We start from the raw sequence: 26,685 nt of genomic DNA, 5'->3' as shown, positions 1-26,685 counted from the left end.
GCACGAATGAATGAGGCGGGAGCAAGGATGGTATGCACTCGGTTTATTCTCAACTAGTTCAGAGTATATATAGGCATTCTACTTCCATACATGCAAGGAGTTTGTAAACACTGTGTGCTGAGCTTACGTGCTTGGCTGTTGTTGTTCTTGCTCAAGGTAATTGTGAAGGTTGGTTATTGCATAAGGGTGGTCCATCATGCAAGTCATGCAAGGACATGTCGTCTCAAGTGATTTCTCCTGAGGGCATCATGACCCTGATAACCTGAGAGTTCCAGACTCCTTACAGAAACTCATTGACCAACCCAGATTTTTTTAAAAGTAGAAGCAGGGTCAACTTACTGACATCAAATACAAAGAGGAATATGTTAAGAATGGTTTGGCCTCACTTAGAACATGCCATGCCAGACTAACCCTATTGCCTTTTTTGGTATAGGGTTACAGTATACTGCCAGACTAAGGGAATGCTTTAGCTGTAGTTGACCTACATTTCCACAAAGCATTTGACAAGGTTTCTCATGCCCCATATGAGTAATACCATTGTTGACTTCCAATCCCAAGATTCTGAAATCCCATTGGTCAGATTTATGCCCCACTTTCTTTGTCTTATAGGAATTCTTAACGTGGGGTCCTTGAACCTTTTAATATTTGATAATGATCTTTTACTATAATTGGCTTCCTTTGTCAGTCTAACACTTTATTTTGCACATTTACAAACACTATTCTGAGAAAGGGTTCATGAACTTCAAAGACTGCCTAGGACACAGAGAATGTGAAGAACCTCTGAGATAGAAAATGAAGAGGTTTGACAAGATCTTCTCTAAGGTCCCTTCTGACTTCAAAATCCTCTGACTCTGGCATCTTTCAGGACCCCGTTGGATGTGTCCTGCTTTACCTGGGTGGTGTTAGTGGACAGAGAACTGGACTTGAAGTGAGGAGAACCTGAGTTCAAATCCTACTTCAGATCCTTGTTAACTTTGTCTCTAGGACCATAGGTTCCCAAAGCGGGCAATATTGTGCCCTGGGGGGTGCTGGAATGATCCAGGGGGCAGTAGTAGCCTCAGGTGTAATTGGGAGGCATTGAATAAAAATAAGGGGGCAGTGGAAGAGTGAGGAAAGAAGATAAGAAAATTTTGAAAACCTGCTCTTACATATTTTGTCTGTTGCGTAACAGAGTTAAAATCATAGTGATTATATTATTTTCCAAATAAACACACAAAATGCAAGTTATAGTCAATCAGTAGTCAAGTCTGCTGAAAGGTCTTAACAAGCAAGTGTTGGCAGGTGAGCCTGTAATGTATTGTCAGAAGTCCAGCATACATTGGTAGGAATATGTATATGTAATGACTTGTTTACAACATGATACTATATGGTTACATGATACAATATTGCATCATCAAAATTTCAATGCAGGAAAAAACCCCACAAAGTTACAATAAATTATTAAATTTAAGATATGTCTTTTAAAACTATTTTATGTTTTTTGAACTGATGCAAATTTCAAAAAATTGTTAAAGGGTTGAATAAAGTAGATTTCCAGGGTAGCACTGAGTAATTTTTTTAAAGGGGGCAATAGGCCATATAAGTTTGGGAACCTCTGGTGTAGGTAAATCACTTAACCTCTCATAGCTTGAGTTTCCTCATCAGTAAAATGAGGATATTCTTAGCATCTACCTCCCAAGGATGTTGTGAGGATCAAATGAGATAACATGCTTAAAGCTCTTTGCAAACTTTATACTGCTACATAAATGCTAGCTTTTACTATTGTATGTTCCTAAAAGTTTGCACAGTGTAATCCATTTTTAACTCCCCATTGGAGCACCAAAAGGACTTTACCAGAAGTATTTTCAAAAGCATTTTTAGTGCAAATATTCCCTCCACAAATCAATGTGTCATTTATTGGGAATAACTTGCATTTTCTTAGCTGATAAACCTCTTTGTTATTACTTTAAGAAGAGATTTTCCTGGTCATCCATCATATATCACCTTTTTATCTTTCTACAAAAACTTTTTCTTGTTGCTCAGTTACCCAGCAAAACCACTCTCCTCACATTTTATTCTTAAAAACTACCATCATTTGAACTGTCTCTTTTCTCCAGAGGACTCATCAGCTCACAAGGAGTTGTCTTTGCTTGGAGATTTTAAGAGTGTTGCTAACATCTACTAGACAGATTGCTCCTTAGGGGTTTCCAAAGCTCTCATCAGGAGGCAGACGGGGCATCTCAGATCATGCCCTAGCTTTCTACGAATTGGCAGAAACCAAAGAGATCGGCAATGTGTCTCAGGAAATTTATAAAACAATTGCAAATACCCAAGTTGCTTCAGGGTGCTGGAAGGAATTCTAATGATACACAGAGAAAGAAGATGCCTTTTTATTTCTGTTAATTATTGCCTACTTACTTGTTTGCTTCATGTCTCTCCTATCTTGTCTCTGAACTCCTAGAGGGCAGGGACTGTCTTTTGCTTCTGTTCTGTATACCCAATGCTTAGCACAGTCCCTGGCACAGAGGAGGCACTTCTTCACTTGATAAGTGCAAGGACCACCCAGGCAAGGAATCAGTTTAATTTCTTAGAGGCTGCTTAAAGTTGAAACACATCTTCCAGTCAGTCAAATAGCATTTATTAAGTACCTACTATGTGCTAAGTGTTGGGGATACCAAGAGAGGCAAAAACATTGTCCCTGACCTTAAGGAACTCACACTTTAAAGGAAGAGATAATATGGAAATAACTACATACAAATAAGTCCTAAACCCTGAAGCATTAAGTGACCACCTTCAGTATACCCTGGGACAGCGAAGTGGTGCAATGGATGGAGCTCTGGGTCTGGAGCCGGGAAGACCTGAGTTCAAATCCAGCCTCAGACATCTACACTCAGTCACTTCACCCTGTTCACCTCCATTTCTTCATCTGTAAAATGAGCTGGAAAAGGCAATGGCAAACCATTCCAGTATCTCTGCCAAGAAAACCCAAATGGGGTCATGGAGAGTCGGGCATGACTGAAAAATGATTAAAATTCAGTGTGCCCAGTCCTGTACTAAGCTTTCGGGGGTAGGTGTGTGTGTGTGTGTGTGTGTGTGTGTGTGTGTGTGTGTGTGTGTGTGTGTGGGTGTGTGTGTGTGTGTGTGTGTGGTGTGTGTGTGTGTGTGTGTGTGTGGTGTGTGTGTGGTGTGTGTGTGTGTGTGTGGTGTGTGTGTGTGTGTGTGTGTGTGGTGTGTGTGTGTGTGTGTGTGTGTGTGGTGTGTGTGTGTGTGTGTGTGTGTGTGTGTGTGTGTGTATGTGTGTGTGTGTTTATGATACCTTGGAGGTCAGACAAATACAAAACAGCATGGTAGAGCTGTAAGAGACTGAGCAGCACAACAGTTAGAAAGAGACCTCAGAGACCTTCTGGCCAAATTCTGTCATTTTACACATAAGAAAACCTAGGCCCAGAGTTGCTTCTAATGTCTCCAGGAGGTTTTGGATAGAGAACTGGTCTTGAGTCAGCTTGAGTCAATCCTGTCCTGCCTCTGACGCCAGCTACAAACCTCAGTTTCCTCATTGATAAGATGTCCCAGACTAGCACCAATGTAGTCCCCTAACATTTTACAAGTCCCTAAAGGAGGTGAAGTTAGTTTGGCAAATATGTTAGGTACAAGGAGATCTTGACCCTGAGGTAACTCCTGTCTTAGACAGGAAGGCTTGTAATTGTTAAAAGTGATCAAAGGATCCAGGATCTCAAGCATGAAGGGACCTCAGAGGCCAGTTAATCCAACCCTCTGGTTTTACAGATGAGAAGACCAAGGCCTGTAGATAATTTGCCTAAGATGATTCAGATACTAAGTAGAAGAACCAGAATTCAAATCCAGATGGTCTGACTCCAAATCTATGGTTCTTTCCTTGTTCTTCTTGCTCAAACAGGAGCCCCAAACTGAAAGACTTGGCCAACTTGTGACTTATAAAATAAAGAAATAGTTTGATATACCTGGCAGATCCTGATAAAACTGTCGCCATCCGTTTGCTGTCAGGATACAGAGACTTATTCCTCCTCTTGCCATCGAGGTATCAGAAGCTGTGTTTTGGTTCTCAGAGATGGGACTAGGGGTCTTGGCTGCAGTTCTAGTAGGTCTCAATTCCTATAATTCCACCTGGAAAAAGGAAACAGAAGGTGAGTTAGGCATAACTGGATATGGCTTTCCATTGTCACCAAAAATGGTAGTCTGCCTGATGCTTCAGCTAACGTGATCCATGCCCTCCCAGAGATCTTGTACCTTTCTGTTTTAGTGCTCTGCTTGGACTGCTTTCTTCACCTAATATTAGGATGTAAGCTTCTTGAGGGCAGAGATAGTACCTCCAACATTTAATACAGTGTCTGGCACATAGTAAGTATGCAGATCTGCCTCACTTGAATCCAATGTACTTGCAAGTCAATTAGAAACCTTTCTCCCACCTTTTCAGCTTACTTTTTCATAGTGCCTTCTCCCATTAGATTGTTAAGCATCTTGAGGCAGGGACTGGATTTTCTGGTATTAGTTTCCCCAGTACTTAGCACTGTGCCTGACACATGGATGTTGTTGTTCAGTTGTATCCAACTCTTCATGACCCCATTTGGGGTTTTCTTGGCAGAGATACTTGAGAGGTTTGCCATTTTCTTGTCTGGCTCATTTTATAGATGAAGAAACTGAGGCAAACAGGGTGAAGTGACTTTCCTAGGGTCACACAGCTAGTAAGAGCCTGAGGCTGCTCCCTTGGCAACTTCCAAGGACTTCCAAGTCCTGCAAAGCTGAAGGACCTGGTACTTTGGGATGATGCAACACATCCTGAATTGGAACAGATTGGAACTCCTTGCCTTGTGATTGTCTGGGGGAGGCGAGGAGGGGAAAGACTACATCTTCAGAGTTTGGCCACTGAACCAGAAAGTCTACATGCAATAGACTTTGAAAGGAATGATTCATCTGGCTTTCTCTCTTCCTCTTTGAGTCTGTGTCCAACTGGAGAGTATAACTCTCTATTGATTGATGACTCCTGGCTGAACTCTAACCAATGAATTCTTGAACTACTGGATAAGATGTCTCCTAGCGGCAAGTAGTTCAACTGCAATTTATGGAGAGGGAGGAGAAGAGAGAAAGCCCCTCTTCCCTCTCCTATAGTACTGGCCTAGTATAGGAACAGGAGCCAAACTCAGCACTCTTCTGATCCGGAACTTTCAATGGGCCCAGTGACTCCAGTTTTTAAGGGTATCCAGGGTCACTTTTCAGCCACCCAGTCCTAAACTCCCTTTCTAATTCAGTTGAGGAATCTGGCCTTGGACACTTCCTAGATGTGTGACCCTAGGTAAGTCCCTTAACCCTATTTGCCTTAGTTTCCTCATTTGTAAAAGGAGCTTGAAAAGGAAATGGCATACCACTTCAGTATCTCTGCCAAGAATGGGGTCATAGATAGTCAGACATGACTGAAATGACTAAAAAATAACAACACCCTACATGTGAATACTCAGCTTTCATCTTCTCTATTGTAAATTCTAGGAGGATTTTCTATAATTTTCTTCTATCATTTCTATTATATCAAGTTTTCTATCATTTCTGTTCCAGTGGACGCAATCTGGTTCCTAGATGACCTCACATGAATATTCCTTCACCCCCCTGCATTCGTTAATACAACAGCTACCAAAACTGGAACTCAACAAATGCCAAATAAAATGAGCTTTCCCATACTCATACGACAGGTGATGATAGTGCATGGAATAGGGGTTTTCTATTATGAAGACAGAACTTGCTTTTGTGTTTAAATATATTATAGAGTCTACATGTAATTTTCAAAGCTATCCTACTAGTCTGTGATTCCTTCTAGATTTCCTTCTGTTCTCTTTTGGTTTTTGGTAGGGAGGAACCTATCCAGCTCCTTCCATGTCTTACAACACTCACACCTTCTTAACATACAAGGCTACCCCATGCTCCCTTTTATCCTTCCTGTTTCTTTTGGTTAAGTTATACCTAGACAGAAGCATAATCTAGACATGATTCTCCCCACTCCCAGCCACTTCAGTGATAATCTGGGAGGTCACAATTACCTCCTTGAGATCTCTAGTTCATCTGCCTTAATCTTTAGTTATCTGTGTATAGATACAACTGAATCACCTCTTGGAGTTTATATGCTATGAACTGCTAGGTATCACAACTGTTCAAGTCTTCTTCCTTCACTGGAGATAATCTACCTGGCCAAAATACTGCAGTGATTTGCTATTTTCTTCTCCAGTTCATTTTAAAAATAAGGAAACTGAGGCAAACATTGGCAAGTGACTTGCCCAGGGTCACATAGCTAGTAAGTGTCTGAGGCTATATTTGAACTCAAGAAGATGAGTTTTCCTGGTTCAAAATCCAGTGCTCTATCTATTGTACCACCTAACTGCCCATAATATATTATATATATTATTTAATAATATATTGTAATATTATATGTTGCATATCATTATATAAATGTGTATTTATTAATGACTTGGATAAAGACATAGATATGTTATGTGCTTTTCAAATTTGCTCATGACTTACAGATGGACGGCCAACATTTTGGATGGTAGGTGCAGGATCCAAAAGATTTTTATTGGCTGGAATGCTGGAATGATGGGCCGAACTGATAGGGTCAAATGTAATGGATTTTTAAGAATATACATAATATAAAGAAGAATGTATATAATATACACACACACACACACACACACACACACACACACACACACACAAGATGAGAGAAGCTTAATGGGTGAACATCTGCAAAAGACCTAGGAGTCTGAGGGGAATGATAAGCTCCATGTGAGTCAACCATGTGATATGGAATCCAAGAAAGCTGGTGCCATCTTGGCTGCATTAACAAAAGTGCAACTTTCCATGCTTAGTGTAGCTCAGAACTAACACGGAGCTCAATTCTGGGTGCCACATTTTAGGAAGAACATTGATGAGCTGGACTGTCCAGAGGAAGGCAGCCAAGATGGTAGAGGACCTCCTCTTCATGGCATGTAAGGATCCATTGAAGGAATTAAGCATGTTTAGCCCACAGAAGGGGAGACTTGGAAGGAATTTGTTAATGACCTTTAAGCACCTGAGGGAAGAGGGATTGTGTGGAAGAGGGATTAGGCTTGTTCCATTTGGTGCCAATGGGCAGAAAGAAGAGCCAGTCCTATTATGATGGAAGTTTCAGAAAGTATAAGTAGGATTAATGTGAGGAAAAACTTACTGACAATTATGACTATCCCAAAGTGAAATGGGTTATCTCAGGAGGTGTTAGGCTCCCCTTCATTAGGGCTTCTCAGAGAAAGGTTGAATGGTCTTTTGTTAGGGAAGTTTTAGACAGAATTTTCAGTTTAGTTTGGACAAGATGTCCTCTGAGGCTTCTTCTAACTTTGTGATTTTACCTTTACATTTTTATAGCACTTTTAACTTTGAATCATAATTTTTTAGAATTGAAAGTAACTTCAGAGGTCATCTCATTCTGCTGGCAAAGAAATTGAAGAGAAGAGAGGTCAAGTGACTGACCAAAGGTCATATAAGTAGGAGAATTGTTAGAGATACTACTGGAATGAAGAATTCCTATTCCAGTTTTTCTCAAAGAATTTTCATGAATATTGTCTTATTTTATTTTCATAATCTGTCACATAGTGACTTAGTTTATGAATTCATAGGACTTTTAGGGGCAGAAGAAATGATCAGATGCCTCTATCCACTTTTCCTACTATTTAGCAGCAAATGCCTTCTAAATTTTTGAGTAATTTCATGGTACACCAGCGCTACATCAAAGAAATAAAAGACAGCTTATGTACAAAACTTATATAGAGATTTATTAAAGACTATTTTATAACCAGCAGGACCTTTGATCTGGAGTCAAAGACAGAAGACAACAAGCATTTCAGTTTTCTTCTGGATGCAGATAGCAGAAACAATGGATCTTGATTTGGGCTTGTAGGGTGTCTTACATTCACCATCTGTGACATGTAAGCTGCAGGATCTACAGATCCATTATGAGATTCAGCAGCAAAAGCCAGCTTCCAAGCTTTTGCATGATACATAGAATAAGTCCTTCTATGACATGCATTAGTAATGTGCCACCAGTTTTCTCAGTTCTCAGGAATTCTAAAGAAATGATTGGTGGAGAAATGAGGTATACGCCATTGCTACTGCTTCAAAATCTGCATTTTAGGGATCTCTGGGTATCATAATTGATGGAGGGGAGTGAAGGGAGATGAAAAGACAGGAGGGATGGGATGCAGAGCTCTGGCTGACCTCATGGTAGACCTCTTAAGTGAATTATTCTCCCTAGGGAAGTGGAAGCTTGCTCTCATGTCCTTGGTGTGGAGTCAATGAGATTTTTCTTCCCTCTACAGTTTCAGGTCTGGGGGTAGCAAATAGCAGTAAACAAAGGAATTTAAAGATGCCATTGTGTTTTTACACATATTCCTTAATGCTTCACTTTCTCAGACCAGTATCAAAACTGTCAAGTATGGTAGTTTTTTTTTGATGCACCAAGAAGTCTAACATTCACTCACAGCTTTTGTTTAGTGCTTCCTATATTGGAATATCTTAATAAGATGGATAATAAAAATATTGATAATTATAATAACAGCCAGCATTTATATAGCATATTAAGGTTTGCAAAAAACTTTACAAACGTTATCTCATTTTATCCTCACAACAATCCTGAGAGGTAGGCAAGTATTATTATTATCCTCATTTCACAGATAAGTAAACTGAGACAGATAGCAGTTAAGTGACTTTCCCAGGTTCACACAGCTAAAAAAAATATATGAGGGCAGATTTAAACTTAGGTCTTTCTGGCTTCAGGTGCAGAACTCAATTCATTGCACCACCTAGATACCACCAGTATACAAAGACAGACTAGAGACTATCTATATAAAGCTGCCAAGGCTGATAAGCTAGGCGGGTATACAGAAGCTAAGGAATTTGCTTTGACCAAATAAGTAGCTACCAAACTGTCAGAGCAGGGACTAGAACCCAGGTCTCCTTACTCTCAATCTATTGTTTTGAATCCTGCTAGGGACATCTCCAAAGCAGGAAAGCTCATGTTTCCTCTTCCTAATCTTAATGTAGATCTTCAGAGGGATGAATCATTAAAAGAATGCCTCCTACAGTATCTGCTAGAACTCCTGAAGCCAGTGTACTTTCTGTCCTTTTTGGGAAAGCATTCCCGGATCTTCCACCGACAACAGCTGGGCAGGATAGCAAAGCTGACCATGTCCTCCGAGCCAAAGCGCCAGTCAATATAGCGCCTATAGGCACAACGACGGAGTTGGTCGTTCAAGGAGTCTGCATCCAGATCGAGCAAGGGCTCTTGGTAGAGCAAGATGAAGTGTAGTGTGGACCTGGAGAGGACCAGCTCCTCAAATAGGACTGAGGTGGTGATGCAGGGACCCTCTTCCTTGCGACAGCAGAGCTCCTCTGTGAACTTGCTGCTTTCTGGGAGTTGGGATGGGCGGCACTGTCCACAGCGGCACCACTCAGGCCTCGCATGGGATGGACAATTTGGCTCTTCGTTAAGAAGCTGCATTTCTTCTGGGGATTCAGGGTTGGGGCTGGCGTCACAGTGTGGTGGTGGGGACAGCTTGTCCAAGTCTATGAAATTCTTTTGGGGTCTCTGTAAAAGACAAGGTTCCAGACTCATCCAAAATGACATATCCCCATCCAAATATTTGCAGGGGCCTCAAGACCAATTTGGATTCAGTCAAAGGGCCAGTCTTAAGGACATAGAGGGCCACATGGGGTCTTGAGTTTCTCTACCCCTGTAAAAGCAAGTATCCTGACATACACAGGAGAGCCTGCTATCACAGTTTCTTTGATCTGCTTTTCTAAAATAAAAGCAACTTTTGAGGGGTCAACAATCATTTTAATCAAGCACATGTATCATTCACTTAGTTCAAGGGAAAAAGTCGACACCTTGAACTTCAGAGAAAGTACAGAGAAATCAAAATCAACAGACAGGGCTTCCAACTGTCCGATAGATCAACAGACAGATAACTGTTTGATTCATACATACATAGATACCAGAGAGAGAAACACCAGCATCAAAGGGATGGGGGTGCTCCTTAGTGGCTGCCCAGAGTCTCCCCTGGCCAAACAAACAGTTCCAATGAGAAAATCCCAAAGTGAGACCTCACTTCAGAGTATTTATACATTTTTCAGAGGCAGACGGCATCACAACCCTTGAAAATCAGTGCCTCATTAACAAAAGATGTGGGTCTTCCTACACATCTCCTCTAATTAAACTCTGCCAAATGGCCAGCCCCATGGTTGGGGGAGATCTTTAAACTCATTAGCATTACAACCCCTGACTTAGGAGATGGGATTCTCCATTTGTACTTACTTAAGAGGTAAGAGAGCTGAATTCCTCAACTGACTCCTTACGGGACTCAAAGCAGCTTCATTTGATTGGACAACCATTTATTAAATTCAAGGTACCTTGCTAGGTGCTAGAGAAGAAAAATGGAAGGCTTTCCCTACTTTCTTGCAGAGGTGGAGGACCGTGTTGTTGAACACTTCATATGTCAGACCCTTCCAATATATTGCTTAGTTTTGCTCAACTGACTCTCCCCCCTTTTCCATTTTTATTTGATGTGAGGATTATCCCTGCACAATCAGACGATGCTTCATTTTTTGTACTGTATCTCCAATGTATCTCCATTTAGGAGGCACTTTAAAAATGCCTGTTAATTATTTGATTGATTCTCAGCAAAGGAAAAAAACGACAGAAAAACAAATCCTGTACACCATCATCTGAAGTGGTTTAACTTACCGGAACTTTTTCACCCTCTATACCTTGCAGACTTTCTGTTAGTGAACCTTGATTTACCATCCTAATTTTCGGCTCATCCACAAAGGAAATATACATTGATGTCTAGAATAAAAAAGGTAAGAAAAAATGATCTATGAGTAATTAAGAACACTTAGCAGATTGGAACTGACAGTGAAAAAAGCTCTATGTCCAGGGCCTGAGGTCCTTAGTATGAATCCCATCTATGGCATCTATTAGCTTGTGACCTTAGGTAACTTATTTTCCCTCTCCAGGTCTCACAGGACCTCTCGTGCTTAGCACAGTGCCTGAAACATAGTTGGTTGTTGGTTGGTTGTTGTCCTTCATTCCTGAAGAGGACCAAAATGACATCACCATGATAAAGTGAAGTTTCAGCATGTTTGTTGTGGCTGATCAGACCAATATGAGCTTGGGATGCTCTACCACGGTTTGGGCACAGATAGTTCCTATGAACATTTGGGGTGGTTACTCCAAATCTGTGCATCCTATGTTTACTTTGTGCTGGCTCAATTCTACTTTGCTCATAGAGCGCAGTACCCTTTCTGATGTGGGCACGCCATGCTGAGTGGTCCTGTCTTAGTGTCTCCCATGTTGCACAGTCAAATCCAAAGTTCTTGAATGAGACCTTGAGAGTGTCTTTGTATCACTTCTTCTGACCACCATGAGATTGCCTGCCCCATGTGAGCTCTCCATAAAATAGTCTTTTTGGCAAGTGTACATTTTGCATTCAAACAACATGGCCTGCCCATCAGAGTTGAGCTCTCTGAAGCATAGTTTGAATGCTTGGCAGTTCAGCTCGATCAAGGACTTCAGTGTCTGGCACCTTATCCTGCCAGGTGATCCTCAGAATCTTCCTAAGATAATTCAAATAGAAGCGATTCAGTTTCCTGGCATGGCACTGGTAGACTGTCCATATTTCACAGGCATACAACAATGAGGTCAGTACAACATCTCTCTGTAGACCTTCAGTTTGGTAGTCAGTCTAATACCTCTTCTCTCCCAGACTTTTCTTTGGAGCCTCGCAATTGAGCTAACTTACTGAGTTAGCTCTGGCAATGAGTGTCTCATTGTCAACGTGTACATCCCTGGAAAATACACTACCAATGTAAGTGAGCTCATCCACAGCATTCAAAACTTCTCCATAAATAATGGAGAATACCATTAATAAATACTTGTTACTTAATACTTAACACTTGTTCATTAAAACGAGAGAGAGTGTTGGATTAGGTTGGGGTGTTGGATCTTCCTTCCATGAGAAATCACTTTACAGTTATTGTCCAAGGGCAAATTTTTCATTGTCATTTTTTAGTTGTGCCTGACTTTTCATGACCCCATTTAGAGTTTCTTGGCAAAGACACTGGAGTGGTTTGCCATTTCCTTCTCCAGCTCATTTTACAGCTGAGGAAACTGAGGCAAACAGGGTGAAGTGATTTGCCCAGGATCACACAGCTAATATGTTTTGAGGCCAGATTTGAACTCAGGAAGATGAGTCTTTCTGACTCCAGACCCAGCATTCTATCCACTCTACTATCTAGTTACTCAAAGGCAAGTATTATTTCTGCTTCATCTACCAAGATATTGAGACCCACCTGCAGTTTTAATTGTGTCCATCAGTTCAACTCCCAAGTGCATCTATGAGTGAGAAATGGAGCTCATACTCGTACCTTGACTAAGAGTCTCAGATATTGCCCAACTTTCTGCATGTTTACTGCTTACAACCTAAATTGATCACATCTCCAAGTATCTTTCATAAACTTCTGAAATTATTTGTATCTCCTCCTACTTCAGAATAAGAAAATACTCCAAATTCTGTAATACAGCAAAGTGAAATATTTAGAAATATCTGATTACCTCTCCCAAACCCCATGCAATAATTTCACCCCGATTTAGGTTCTAAAAAAATGGTTTTTTTCCATGAAGCTGAATGTTTATTTAAGGTTTTAAAAATCTACATAATAGACAAGGAGCACTGCATTCAATCATACCATAAAGGAAAGATATCTATATTCTTGGATTTAAAAAACAACAACAACTCTGTGATGTTTTTGTAAGTCCTTGAGATTTAACTTCACATAGCACTTTATATAATACCCCAATATTAAGGCTACCTTCCTCCTACTTTGTATTTATCTTGCATGCTTTTGTTTGTTTATACATTATCTCTCCATTTAGAAATTAAGCTACTGGTGGATAGGCACCCCTTTTGGTTTTTCTTTGTGTAATGGGAGTCTGGACCACCAAAATGGGGTCACCTACATGAGAGATGCTGGGGGATCTGCTTCTGGAAGACAGGAGAACTGGTGCATGTGTGGACATCCCTTGTTGGGGAGTGGGAGCAGCCTTTTTCCAGCTGGAACTCTCTGTGTCCTTAAAACAACCTGACTGAGCACAGTCTAGGTTTTTCCTGTATTTGTATTTACATCTGAGTATGATGGACTTCTTCACTCATAGCAGGTGACATCATTCAGTAACCAGAGAGGGTCTGAGGGCCACCTCCCTCACATTTCCCTTAGGCCACAGGACCCTGAGAAAGGGGCCTGAGTTTTTTATCTCCCTGTTGTCCTTTTCAGTTTTGGGTAGAGCAAGTGCCCTGGGAGTTCAAGCCATCAGGATCCAGGATTCCAGGCCTCGTGTTACAGTCAGTCTAGGAGTGAAGTCCTAAGAAACAAGGGTCTAGGATGCTAGCTCCATGGGGTTTTGGACCTGAACAATTGAAAGATTGTGAGCCTAATTTCCTCTGTTCCCCAGGTCCAAAGTGGTAGAGGAAATGTTGTATATATATTCTGTATAACTTTGAAGTAAATATCCCCCTGATATTTAGTGTTTAAATAGAACCAGGGGGCTAGTCATTGGGTCCCCCAAATAAAGTAATTGGGAAGGACTTAAGTCATTCTTCAAGAACAGAGACTCCCTAACCCCTTCAGGATACCTGAGAACCCTGGAGGGTGGGAGGATGTAACAGAATTGGCCTTCAGAGAGTAGGACTAAGAAAGGCAAAGCAAGTGACAGTGTATTTGTGTCCCCAGCACTTAGCCCAGTGTCTACACATAGTAGGAGCTTAATGAAAGCTTAGTCTGGGATTTCATCACTACGTATCACATGTATAACATGAAGCCTAAAGAAGAAAGGCTGAATTCTCTGCAGCTTCAACTCAGCGAGGCGATTCTCTACCCTGAGAGCTCCCCTCTTGGCCAAACTGTGAAGATTGTTTTCCTTATCCTTCTGTTTCCCATTTTTGTTTGGAGCCATCTTATAAACAACAGCAAAGACCAAGAAGACTGCTGGCCAAAGTTGGGAGAGTTGTCTGTGAGTAAAGAAGAATGAAGTCCAGTAGCTCATAGGGGATCGAACCCAGGACTCTGGTGTCCCCCTCTGATGCTTATCAGCTTTGTAACCTTGGGCAAGGTACTTAACTTTCCTGGCCCTCAGTTTTCTCATCTGTAAAACAAAGGGACTGGACTAGAGGACTGATTTGAGTTGAGGAAGGCAGTAACCCTTACCGATTTAGGCTGACTAATGGTTTCATATTTCCTTTCGTAGTAGTATTTATTGACAGAGCAAGGCTCACAGATGGAACAACAGGAATAAAACCAAGGGCAACTGTTCTTTGCGTACATCTGAATAAGGGAGTCAATCAACACTGTGGCCTAAGGGGAAAAAAGGGGGAGAAAAGGTTAGAACTCTTCTTGAACCAAAAAGATTTCAGAAATGTAGAAAATAAAATTGCTTACCAAACCAAAGTAGGAGATAGTGGAGCCCATGTATACAATCAGCTGGATAATGTCAAATTTTCCTCCCTTAAATAAAGTGGAAAAGGTTATTAAAACTCAGGATGAAAGCACCTGGGCCCAAATATCACAATTTCGCATGGTGGATTGTCCGGGGGAATACCCATCGAATGACAGAAATTGACAGAGCCAGGCTGCTCCCACCCCCCAACAAGGGATGAGGACTCATGGGAAATGTCACCATAAGGCTGAGTTGACAGACAAACTGAGAGTGAATTAAAGGTTTCCAGAGATCTGATTTGCATATACCTTGTTCTTGTGATCCAGTTTGGATCTCTTTGGCTCTGGTGGAAGTTCTGATTTTAGAAGCTGTTTTTGGAGCCAGCCAATTAAAGGAAAGGCTAGTGCTAAATCATTTTTCCTCCAGAAAGTGAAACTTTTGAACCAGCTCCCCCACCACAGATTTGCAAAGTTGTCTTGCCTGGTACCAGATAGCAGGCATAGTACAAATTCCTCTCCATATGTCTCTGTCATTCTGTTACCTATGTGCAGGTATAATGGGTTCTTGCTTCAGGCATCAGGCATAAGCCTCAGTTTCCTTCCCATTCTAAAATGGGAAAAAAAAACATTGCAATTTCTGCCTTTCAGGGTTGTTGTTAATACCTTGTAGATCATATAATCACTATGTGAATGACTTAAATAGACTAATTCTGGACAAGCAAATTCCCTTTACTTATCCTGAGAGAACTTTCTCTGCAGTTCCTAAATTTAGAGAGTAGCCTGGGGGCATTAGCCAGGATGTATCAGTGGTAACACTTGAAACTAGGTCTCCTGGATTCCAAGGACTCTTTAGATACTTTGCCAAACCACCTTGTATGAATACTGTTAACATCACCACCATGGTTATCCAATGATTATAACGTGCTGGCAAGCTTAAGGACCACCAGCAGAATTTCCATAAATTCAGATGTCAATTGGGCATTGTAACACATGCCTGTAGTATTTGGTACTGGGGAGACTGAGGCTGGTGGATCAACTGAGTTTGAGAATTCTGTGCTTCCAAAGGACCAAGGTTGATGAAGTCTCCACTCTAAGTTTGACACTATTATGGTGAGTCACCAGACCACTTAGGGAGGGGGTGAATCAGCCTAGCTGGGTAAAGTGGAGCAGAGTAGTTTCCGTGCCCAAAAGTAATACAATCAGGCCTAGAAGTAGCTACTGTACTTCCATCCTAGGAAAGGTAAGGTGAACCAGTTCTACCTCAAACAAACAAACAAATGAATAAATTGATAGACAAACAAAAATGAATAGACAAAGAGATGGATAAACAATCAAAAACACAAATAAATGATCATCCGAATGTTAGCATTTTCTTGTGGTCTTTCTTGTAAGGATTAATTATAAAGTCTAAAGTCCAAGGTTGTTTCTTTCCCAGTTTAACTACATGAGAGCTAGCTTGTGATTACTGAGCCAGAAACACCTATGCGTAGTTCTGTGCAGGAGTAGAGAGAGTAAGAGGGTAAGGGTGGAGGAGCCAACAATACTTACTGTACCGAAAACCAGAATGTCAAATCGGATCCCAAAAGCCTTGATGAGAGTCCGTTTTTCTCTACCTCCTTCCATGTAGTATTTGGCATATCTATAAAAGGAAATGAATTCACAGTTAGAAGCCTCTGGTGATTCTGTCAAGGAAAGAAAAAAAAACACAAAGCAAAGAAGCAAACATCCTTCCTTGTATTATAATAAGACTAGGACCTTGAATCTAAGTGGATTTGGGTGATGAGGTAGGATCACCCCCAGGCTGGCAAAGGAGTTAGACCTAATGGTCATAATATAGAAAACTGGATCTGACTGAGAGATGTGTAGCTTGAGGAAACCTTAGGGTCCCCTTCATTTCACAGATGAGGAAACTGAGGCACTAAGCAGTTAAGTGACTTTCTTAGGGTCACATAGCTAGTGTCTAGGGCAGGATTCGAACCCATGCTTCAGCTGCCTTTTGTCTCTATCTTTTTGGATCCCTTCTTTCATTGGTGGGTTCTTCCCAGAACCTTTATTTTGAGGAAGCTGTGCTTCTTTCTCCAGACAGCTACACTATGTCTCCGAGATGCGAATACCTCAACCCCACCCTCCCCTCCCTGCCCCATCTCCCTTTTATGTGTTGACTTCATCCATTAGAATATAAGGTCCTTAAGGGAAGAGTTGTCTCTTCCCTTACTCAGTATCTCTCCAACACTCGGCACAGTGCCTGGTATATACTAAGCGCTTAATAAATGCTTATTGACTTGGCTTCCTGACTCTAAGTCCATCATTCTATCTACTACTCCATGCTGCTAAAATAGAGGAGAGGGGTCTGAAGAAAGGATAAGTGCCTGCTTGCACACACTTGGGGCCAGTCTCTAGGGTCCCATAACTCCTTGTAATGATGAACAATGTTGAGTTGGGATTGGACCACACACTCACCCACTACCTTAGTAAGTTAGTCACCAAAGTGTTTCATCAAACTGTGCCCAATTCTTTTGTTCTAAAATATCCAAGTCATTTTGCACTCTGGGAGGCCACGCCCTTGAGGAGGAATGAGAGGTAATGCCCGCTGGTCCATTTTCTAGTGTGGCTTTGTTCCTCCAATCCACGCCCAAGAACTTTTCTCAGGGCTTTCATCCCCATGTCCTGGCCTCTACTAATCCACAAGCAACACTGTTCATCAATTACACAGCCAGTAGCTGCTTTCTAATTTGGTAGTAAAATGAACAGGTCTCTAGCTCCAGAAGGTCATTAAAACCTTCAGAGAACAGGGACATTTAAAATCAAACTCCAGCCTTCCTATTACTTTCTGGGAAATAATAGCCTTGCCTTCTAGGCTACCATTAAAGGCTTAGAGAATGAAGGGAGTTCATCCTTGCATACCAATAATTGGAGGCTACATAGGGCTTAGTAAATGGAGCAAGGACACAGGAACAGAAGTCAGCCAGTTTACAAGCATTTATTAAATGCTCACTACTGTTGACCTGAAAACTTGGTTAAAGAAAAGGCAGCAGGCTAAATGCATACATTTTATGATTTAATTAATTAATTAATCAATTCCCTATTAAAGACAACGGTAACATAATGCATTATGGAGCCAGAAATGTTCTGGCTACCCAGTGCAGAAATCTTCTGGCTTATATACATTTTGCCGTGAGAAAGGAACTCTCCTAGTTGAACAAATCATAAATTCAGTAAGACAGGACAATTAACAAAGCAATGTCAGTCAAGTCTTGAGATTCCAAGCTGGGTAAACATATGTCCCAGGTGGTAAGGAAATCCCACCACTAGTAAGTGGCAGGCTTCCTGCCCTAAACAGATAACTGACATAGGAAAGGGTAAACAAAGTTCAATAGAAATTACGACCTAAGATGTCTGTGTTTTCTTTACCATTAACATGCCATAACATAGTATATGTCTGCAAATATTAAGATATGGAAAACATCCCATTATTCAAGATAGTGTCTTAGGTTAAAGGTCACTTAAGGAATGTTAAGTCAGCCTTGGCAGGCTTTTGTTGACATAGGAAGAGGCATTCTCTGAGTTTTCTTCAGAGAGAACAAAGAGATTATTCCAAAATTTTATATTAAACATTATCACTACATATCAGACTCTGCCAAAGGTACAAATGACCTCTGCTGTCTTTGCCAAAACTTGAGAGTTCTAGTCTTTTGAAATGGATAATTAATAAAACTTGAATCATATGTCACAGAAGGTCAACTTTACTCCCTCCACCTCCAACCTTATTTCTTCTTTTAGAATTGATACAATTGGAAGACTATTTGACTTGAAGCTGGTAGGAATATGGGTTCCAATCATACCTCTTAACCTTATTAGTTGACATGGCTATGCACAAATCACAGCTGCTCTGAACCTCAGTTTCCTCATTTGTGTACCAGATTATAACAATAGCACCCAGCTCATAGGGCTGTTGGTAACGATCAGAAGAGATTAAAGAGTGGTCTTCAAGGTAGAAAAGCTCATATCTCTCTATCGTTTTGAGGTCTCCAAAGAGCTTTACGAATATTATCTCATGTATTTTGCAGAGGAGAAAACTGAGGCAGACAGAGGTGAAGGGACTTGCCAGCTACAACCTTAGGAGGTAGGTGCTATTATCCCCATTTTACAGAGGAGGAAACTGAGATGACAGAGGTTAAAGCAACTTGCCCAGTGTCATATAGCCAGTAAGTGACTAAGGCTGAATTTGAATTCAGATCTTCCTGACTCCGAGTTTAGCTTTCTATCTACTGGGTCACTATTTTTACTTTTGTTTCTCTATTTCCCAGAACTCTAGCATAACTGTTTAATAAATGCTTGTCAAATTGAATATATTTTTCATAAATATGTTATTGTTTATAACATTATACAAAGATATAAATTTTATTGTCTTATTATAAATATTAGAGATTACCATTTTAAATTTTAAATATATGAGGAAAAGATGGTTAAGATGCTATTAAGATGCTATTGTAGAGCCTGGGTATTTTGATATGTACTGGGTGTAGTTCAAAGCTATTGAAGGTCAAAACTTCCATTTTGAAGGTCGAATGGAAAGAAATCAGCTTAGCATGCAGTCCATAAATGAGTCACTTGAAAATGACAATGGGTACTACAAGAAAATGTTCACAGTTGAACGGTCACTTAATTACTTATTTGGTTATTTAAGTTATTAAACTTTAAACTGTGCTAAGACTTTTGGGACACTGTATGTGTGTGTGTTTGTGTGTGTGTGTGTGTGTGTGTGTGTATGTGTGTATCTTAACCCTAAAATATTATCATATGTATTACAGTATTAAAAGCATTACAACATGAGAAAACTCATTCCAACTCATTCTAACTCTATAACGAATGTTGTAATGTGTGTCTGTGAGTTGCTAGGTCAACATTTTACCTGCCTCTTCACTGTTTGTCCAACTCCCTCCTGGTCCATGCTTTTTGGCAAGCCAGAAGACTCCAAGTAAAAAGAAAGAGGGAGAGAGAAGGAGCCAGGGACGCCTAGAGAGCAGAATTTCTTAAACTGATGAAGAATTCTGACTACACTCATGGTTGGGGGTGAAGGGTGATAATGTTTAATATAAAATTTTAGAATAATCTCTTTGTTCTCTCTGAAGCAAACTCAGAGGGTGCCTCTTCCTATGTCAACAAAGCCAGCCAAGGCTGACTCTACATTCCTTAAGAGACCTTTAACCTAAGACACTATCTTGAATAATGATACATTTTCCATATCTTAATATTTGTAGACATATACTATGTTATGGCATGTTAATGGTAAAGAAAACACAGACATCTTAGGTCATAATTTCTATTGAACTTTGTTTACCCTTTCCTATGTCAGTTATCTGTTTAGGGCAGGAAGCCTGCCACTCACTAGTGGTGGGATTTCCTTATCACCAAGACATATGTTTATCCAGCCTGGAATCCCAAGGCCTGACCAACATTGCTTTGTTAATTGTCCTGTCTTACTGAATTTACGATTTGCTCAATTAGGAGAGTTCCTTTCTCACAGCAAAATGTATGTAAGCCAGAAGATTTCTGCACTGGGTAGCCAGAACATTTCTGGCTCCATAATGCATTATGTTACCGTTGTCTTTAATAGGGAATTGATTAATTAATTAAATCATAAAATGTATGCATTTGGCCTATTGCCTTTTCTTAACAAAGTTTTCAGGTCAACAGTTATGGCGCCCAAACGTGGATTGGAACTGTGGAACCGAATGGACATTGCCTCATCTCGCCAATGCCAGGACTCCGGCGCCAATAGGAACTGTTTTTCCTAGAGTCCTGGATCTTGACGGGGTCGGGGTAAGTCCTTCCATTCCCAGCTTCCAAAGGACTCAAAAATTCCCTTTAAAGATAACCGCTGGACAGAGACCACTCTGCATGAAAATGCCTCTGTATTAATTAGGTCTCCTCTGAAGATCGATCTAGGGAAATCAGCTAGCTATGGGTCAGTCAAAAAAAAAAAAACAACTAGAAGTAGAAATCTGGCTGACAAGACCCCTGCTTCTCGTATGTCAAGCCGTTACCAACCTGATGATCACAGGTATTACTAGCACTAGTGTTAATCAATTAAAGACAGCCCTAAATTATGTTGGCCACCCCAGGGCTCTTTTGGACCGGTCAAAGTTACTTTACCTTACAACCAAATTAAGAAAGGCCAACAAAACAACTAGCCAGCAGCGAGAACGTTTCATCCTGGGCTTGCTGACTTGACTGAACGAGAACAAAAGACAGGTAGCCTCTTCCCTCTAAGGCTGGGAGCTGCTTCAGCACCTAGCCGTATCCTGGCAAAAATCCTTTCTTCTTCAAGGGCTCCAGTCTGTCCTTCCCTTCACTCCCCGTCCTATTCCTCACCCTTTTCCTTCCTCCCCCTCCCCTTGAAGGCCTCTGATATGGGGAAACCGATGGCACCTAGATGCAATCTTTCCCCCTCACCTTCCCCTACCTTAGACCTGAGGAAGGCAGCCTCTGTTCAAGCCTCTGTTGCCTCCCTCCTCCCCATTCCCCCGAGGAAGGCAGCCTCTGTTCAAGCCTCTGTTGCCTCTCTCCTCCCCATTCCCCCTCCCCGCTTTCCCGTAAGGGCTCTGGTTCTGAAGAGGACAGTTACAATCCACCTAAGAACTAAAGGCCTGAACCTATTCCCATGGGGCCTGTTTCTTTAAGACAGAAACTTTGGGGCACCAAGACTCCCCACCCCGCCAACGACCGCAGGGGTGTTCTGAGCAAGGGCTGCAGGATTCCCCTTTATTATCAGACCTTGGATTCTTGCAACCCCCTTTCCTCAGAATGATAATAGCCAATTCATGATGGGGATTTCTAGCAAGCTTCTAATTGCCTTCTCTCTCTGGGTTGTTTTTTTTTTTTTTTTGTGAGCTACGTTTGTATTTGTCCTGTTGTCAATTTGTCTGTTGGTGTATGTCCCTGTGCGTATCATGTGTGCTGTGAATGAGTGTGTTATCTTGTAAGATTTAAGTGCAAGCAGCCAGACTTCAAGGGCTGCAGCTAGGGAAATAAATTAACAAACAAAACTTTGAGACTTTTCCTTGTCATTCTGGTCTGGCCAACCTGGAATTACAATGGAAAGTTAGATTATTTTAGGTAAAATCATTTTAGCAGATTTGTATGTTGTGAAATTAATTAGAAATATTTTGGGAACTGATCATTTGAAATTACTCCTAAGATTATGAGTAGCCCACCTTTCTAGGTCCTAATTCCGCCCACCCTGTCCCAGCACCTGCATATCGCCTTAGGGGCTCAGTAAATTCTGCTGCTGTGGGGGGTTGGGGGAGATGGATGAATCAGGCCTGTAGCGAGCATTCTCTACTCTGCCTGCGAAAGTCACCACTGGGACATCAGTTTCTCTGCTCTTGGTAAGCTTCACTACTCTGTTCAGTTGCAAAAAGTATTTTATTTCTGTTTGACCCATTTTCTGATTTGTAAAAATGATTATGCTTGTTGTTATGGGATCAAAATGATAAAATGATTGTAAAATGCTTAACGTAATGACTGGTATATGTTACATACAACATTATTATCTCTCTAATGTAATTGTTAATTTTGAAGTGGTTTTAATTGCTAAAAGTAATAAGATCAATAATTTCTGGAAATGCAGATTGTATCATTGTATACAGATGGTATCATCTGTAGTTATTGTTGTGTTAAAACTATTTCTAGGATCGTATTTCTGAATTTCTCTTAGATTGTGAAAATTGAGTGACCACTGTAATCTAGAAACAGTATTAGACAAAGCAATTTTTAATTTGAATTTTGTTGAAACTAAAAGATGTTGGGAAAATTGTGTAACACCAGTTGTGTTACTTTATCAGTCCTGCTAACTTTGTCTTATAATGTTTTGTAATGGCCATTTAGAAAACCAGGTATTTTCACCCTTGTCTGTTAAAAAAGTTAAAGCTAAAGAATTTGGCTATCTTCTATGAAGTTGTAGGATTGTTAACTAAGTTATTTGGGATTACTGTTTTAATACTGAAACCTAAAATTGTTAAATGATTCCTGTGTATGGAAAGGAGGGAATGGAGTGAAAATTAGACTCCTTCTGCCCATTCAGAACAGTCCCATAATGGAGTGAAAACTTTATTTAAATTCCTTCTGTTCATTCAGAACAGTCCTCTCATTCCTGTGGGTAAGATCAGCAGTCCTAGTAAAGGAATTTGGTTGGTTAATGCAAATTCTAAACAATGAATATTACTTGCTCAGAAGTTGTAATAGATAGAGAAAATTTTTAATAATTGGTTTTTACATCAGGACAAGTTTTACATTTGAGAAGGAAAGATGTTAAATGGAATCCCTTATGTGTGTGTGTCCTGGTAAATCTTTATTGTTTATTGTAACTCCAAGAGAGTGGAAATAACTGTTATCTGACTTAAGTTGTGATTAGTGAGACTTGCTGTTTAAGGAAAAAGGCATTTGGGACCATAACTATTTTTGTTTTGAGTTTGAATTTGGGTATAGTTGTCTGCATTAAATCAGTATCTGAGACACATGCCACAAAGGAATATTTCTCATCTGACTAAACACCAAGGGGACAATTCTAAATTCAATCTAAGATGGGATCCCCCTGGCTCAGTTTCCCTATTCCTGAGTCTGGCTATGAAACAGATACTGCATGATCGGAGAATTTCACTCCCATCTGAATTCAAACAGCGTAAAGGATGTTTTATCCTGTCATATTTGGTATGTCATACGTCCCTGCTTTTTCCTTCTATAGCAAATTTCTGTGGTCAATAACAAGTGACCAGCAAAACATGTGAGCCTTTTGTGTAATCTTACTGGGAAATCTAATATTATTTTTATCTGAAATTAGAATATATGCAGAAGTTTATGTAAATTACTTAAGACTCACCTTAAGATGTTCCCATTGTTTAAAAGGATTTTAAAAGCAAGTGTTTTTTTGTGAGTCAGTCTCTTATATCTAAGAATACTGCAATAATTAAGAATTCAGTTTGTTATAATACTTTGGAAATTCATATTACTTAAGAACATTTTTGTAACAACTCAGCTTTAATGAATTCCAGTTTTAAAGGTTTATTTTTGCTTAAAAAAAAAAAGAGAAAGAGATATCAAGCATTTTAAATGTTTCCAACTAATTTTCTTCATAAGAGTTTAGTGAACATTAGAATAAATTTTAAACTGTTTTTAAAGAAGGGAAATACTTTTAGAAGAAATGTTTTGAAAAATCATGTGTGATTCTTAGAAGGCCTACTAAAGCTTCAAAATGATATACTGTTAAATTAAGCTGTTTTGATCTGAATATGCAGTCATTCTATGGCCTAAGTTAGAGTTAAAGTTTGCGTTTGAATTTATTATGTAAAAGTTTTAATTCCTGAAGTATCTCATTCTTCCAGAGTGAGTATAATTAGGGAAGAATAACAACTTGTGAAACAAAGACATAATTCCATCGACTATAAATTTAGTCATTAACCTCTTTGTTTTGTTGAAGCTGGAATGAGATTCCAGTACAGTTATGCTAGTAAGAAGTAATAACTTATGAGCTATCTTGTCTTAGGGTTAAAATGTAAAAGCAAGTGGAAGAATAGGGTTGAGAGATTTGGAAAGATAAATTAAGTTCTGCTTGAAACTATGAAAGGTAGATAAGATTTGGGAATAAATATGGGTTTTCTAAATCCCTCTTGCTTCTAGATAGTTGTTCTGGACACTTTTGTGTCAGTTTCAGATGGTTTAAAGAGTGAGGAAGTATTTTATCTGAGGGATACCAGCCAATATTGATTTGCTATATAAGACTGGGACTGCAATTTACTGTTGTTTGAAGTTCTGATTACAGGAATACTTGTCTAAGTTATCATAAAGCCAATTGACATGTGTTGCAGGCTAATGGTGGATGCTTGGAAAGGTTTTGAAGACAACCTTGGATACGGCCGAGGTAGGATCTTCCTAACTCTATTTCCCAAATGTGCTATTTCCTTTCTGAAAAAGGAAATTCCCCACCTGATTATTCCTAAGCCCTGCTTTCAGCACCTGGTGACCTCACATGTCAGATAATAGCTTATTCCTGGAATCAACCAGAACTAAGGAAATCCTTTCCTTCTGTTAACATTGTCCCTCTCTTTTTCTTTTATAGCAAATCTTCATAATCAAGAAGTTCTGAAAGTATAATACTAAGTCTATCAAATAATAAATGGAAATTGGAGCATCTCTGAGTTATTATAATGGGGTGCAGGAATGAATAGCTTACAACTTTAACCTATATTCCTGGCCAAATAAATAAATATAATATAGAGATAACATCAAGGAAATGATTAGATCAGGTAATAAGACAAAGATATAATGTGATAGATGCTTAATTAGAGTAGCAAATTTTGAGGAAAAAATATGCAAATGTATATCATTGACTTCTAAAATTTGTCATGCTTTGGATAATAAGATCTCAAATTTAGATTTTTGCATAAAATTTTTACAGGATAGGAGTAAAAGTAAGTGAAATTATTTCTTCTCCATTAAAATATCTGTCCAATAATTTAACAGGCAGATGAGTTCATTTTGTAGTTGAACCCTCACATTTTAAAAGATTCTTATTCCAGGTACGAGATTTAGATAAAGACAGAAACAGCAAATAATGTGAACTGAAATTTTCTGAAATTTCAAAGATGGAGAACAAATTTTAAGTTATTGTACTAATTTATACTGTCAGAAGTATCTGGGAACTTCTAGATCTTAACCAGAAAAGCAGAATTCTCTTTTTGAACTGTCCCAAGAATAAAACCTATTGTCAAAGAAAAGATATCTAGGTATCAGATAACTACATGAGAAATCTGGGATACAAAGTTAAATGAAAATTAAGAATGGATTACTGGGATACAAGGAACTTAATGTTAATTAACACTGAAATAATAATTGTATTGATTTGTGTGGTTCATGTTTAATTTTCTTGTTTATATTGGTGACATGTAAATCTCCCTTTCAAAACTAGTCTATTGTGAGCCATCTAAGTTTTAATCTGTATCTGACAATGTAAAAATGCAATTTGTGAACTGTAAAAAAAAAAACTTCATTGTGCTGTTTGAACCTAGCCCTGCATGGCTGAGAAACTGAACTATTGCTAAGTGTCTTTGGCCATGTTAACTATGTTGTATTGTTTCATCTCAATTATCAACCCATGTTTTCTGGGAGATCCTGTCAAGTTTTCTGTATAGACTCTTGGATCCATCTGTCACCTCCATTGCTCCTGCTCCTGAGTGGCTCATGCCCTCCAATTTTGAAGAGGCCTGAAGAAAATGCCATCAGACATAGACAACTTTCCCAAGAGCCTGGACCAGACTTGCATGAAGAGTAAACTCTCACACTACTGGTTATTTAGAGGTTTTTTTCATATCTTTGTTGGTCTACAGGCGAAGCCTTCGGCTTGCCTTTGACCAAAAGGAGGGAATGATAATGTTTAATATAAAATTTTAGAATAATCTCTTTGTTCTCTCTGAAGCAAACTCAGAGGGTGCCTCTTCCTATGTCAACAAAGCCAGCCAAGGCTGACTCTACATTCCTTAAGAGACCTTTAACCTAAGACACTATCTTGAATAATGGGACATTTTCCATATCTTAATATTTTTAGACATATACTATGTTATGGCATATTAGTGGTAAAGAAAACACAGACATCTTAGGTCATAATTTCTATTGAACTTTGTTTACCCTTTCCTATGTCAGTTATCTGTTTAGGGCAGGAAGCCTGCCACTCACTAGTGGTGGGATTTCCTTATCACCAAGACATATGTTTATCCAGCCTGGAATCCCAAGGCCTGACCAACATTGCTTTGTTAATTGTCCCGTCTTACTGAATTTACGATTTGCTCAATTAGGAGAGTTCCTTTCTCACAGCAAAATGTATGTAAGCCAGAAGATTTCTGCACTGGGTAGCCAGAACATTTCTGGCTCCATAATGCATTATGTTACCGTTGTCTTTAATAGGGAATTGATTAATTAATTAAATCATAAAATGTATGCATTTGGCCTATTGCCTTTTCTTAACAAAGTTTTCAGGTCAACAAGGGAAACCGAGGGACCATCCAAGGTTGGCTGGGTTTTTCCAAAGTCCTTAGTCTTTAGAGCTGAGCACACTTCCCAGGAAGTGACCAAGCTATCAGTTCAGAACTCTATGAGGTATGCTCCAGGTAGGGG

General features: G+C 39.8%; 1 protein-coding gene and 2 long non-coding RNA genes across 4 annotated transcripts in view; 1 reads left to right on the top strand and 2 right to left on the bottom strand.

Annotated features, from left to right (window-relative positions):
- The window catches only part of LOC140499298 (uncharacterized), a 13,635-nt gene extending 8,635 nt beyond the window's left edge, over positions 1–5,000 (bottom strand). Inside the window, exons 1-2 of the long non-coding RNA XR_011965345.1 lie at positions 4,438–5,000; positions 3,960–4,122 (exon numbers count right to left, since the gene is read on the bottom strand). This is a non-coding gene — a long non-coding RNA (uncharacterized lncRNA). The remainder of the gene's footprint in view (positions 1–3,959; positions 4,123–4,437) is intronic.
- Positions 4,056–26,508, top strand: LOC140499299 (uncharacterized). 2 transcript variants are annotated; one of them, XR_011965347.1, is made up of 3 exons: positions 4,056–4,142; positions 9,073–10,887; positions 18,585–26,508. It is a non-coding gene; the product is annotated as an uncharacterized lncRNA (long non-coding RNA). The 2 variants fall into 2 exon arrangements; XR_011965346.1 differs by having other exon boundaries at positions 9,073–26,508.
- The window catches only part of LOC140499297 (P2X purinoceptor 7-like), a 40,468-nt gene continuing 22,859 nt past the window's right edge, over positions 9,077–26,685 (bottom strand). Inside the window, exons 9-13 of the mRNA XM_072600503.1 lie at positions 16,066–16,156; positions 14,521–14,586; positions 14,290–14,436; positions 10,772–10,873; positions 9,077–9,616 (exon numbers count right to left, since the gene is read on the bottom strand). Coding sequence (XP_072456604.1) covers positions 9,077–9,616; positions 10,772–10,873; positions 14,290–14,436; positions 14,521–14,586; positions 16,066–16,156 — 946 coding nt within the window. The remainder of the gene's footprint in view (positions 9,617–10,771; positions 10,874–14,289; positions 14,437–14,520; positions 14,587–16,065; positions 16,157–26,685) is intronic.

The sequence above is a fragment of the Notamacropus eugenii genome, chromosome 4 (genome assembly GCF_028372415.1).
Source record: "Notamacropus eugenii isolate mMacEug1 chromosome 4, mMacEug1.pri_v2, whole genome shotgun sequence".
NCBI classification, from domain to species: domain Eukaryota; kingdom Metazoa; phylum Chordata; class Mammalia; order Diprotodontia; family Macropodidae; genus Notamacropus; species Notamacropus eugenii.
The sequence above is the reverse complement of the archived record's forward strand: the minus strand, read 5'-3'. Positions and strand labels throughout refer to the sequence as shown.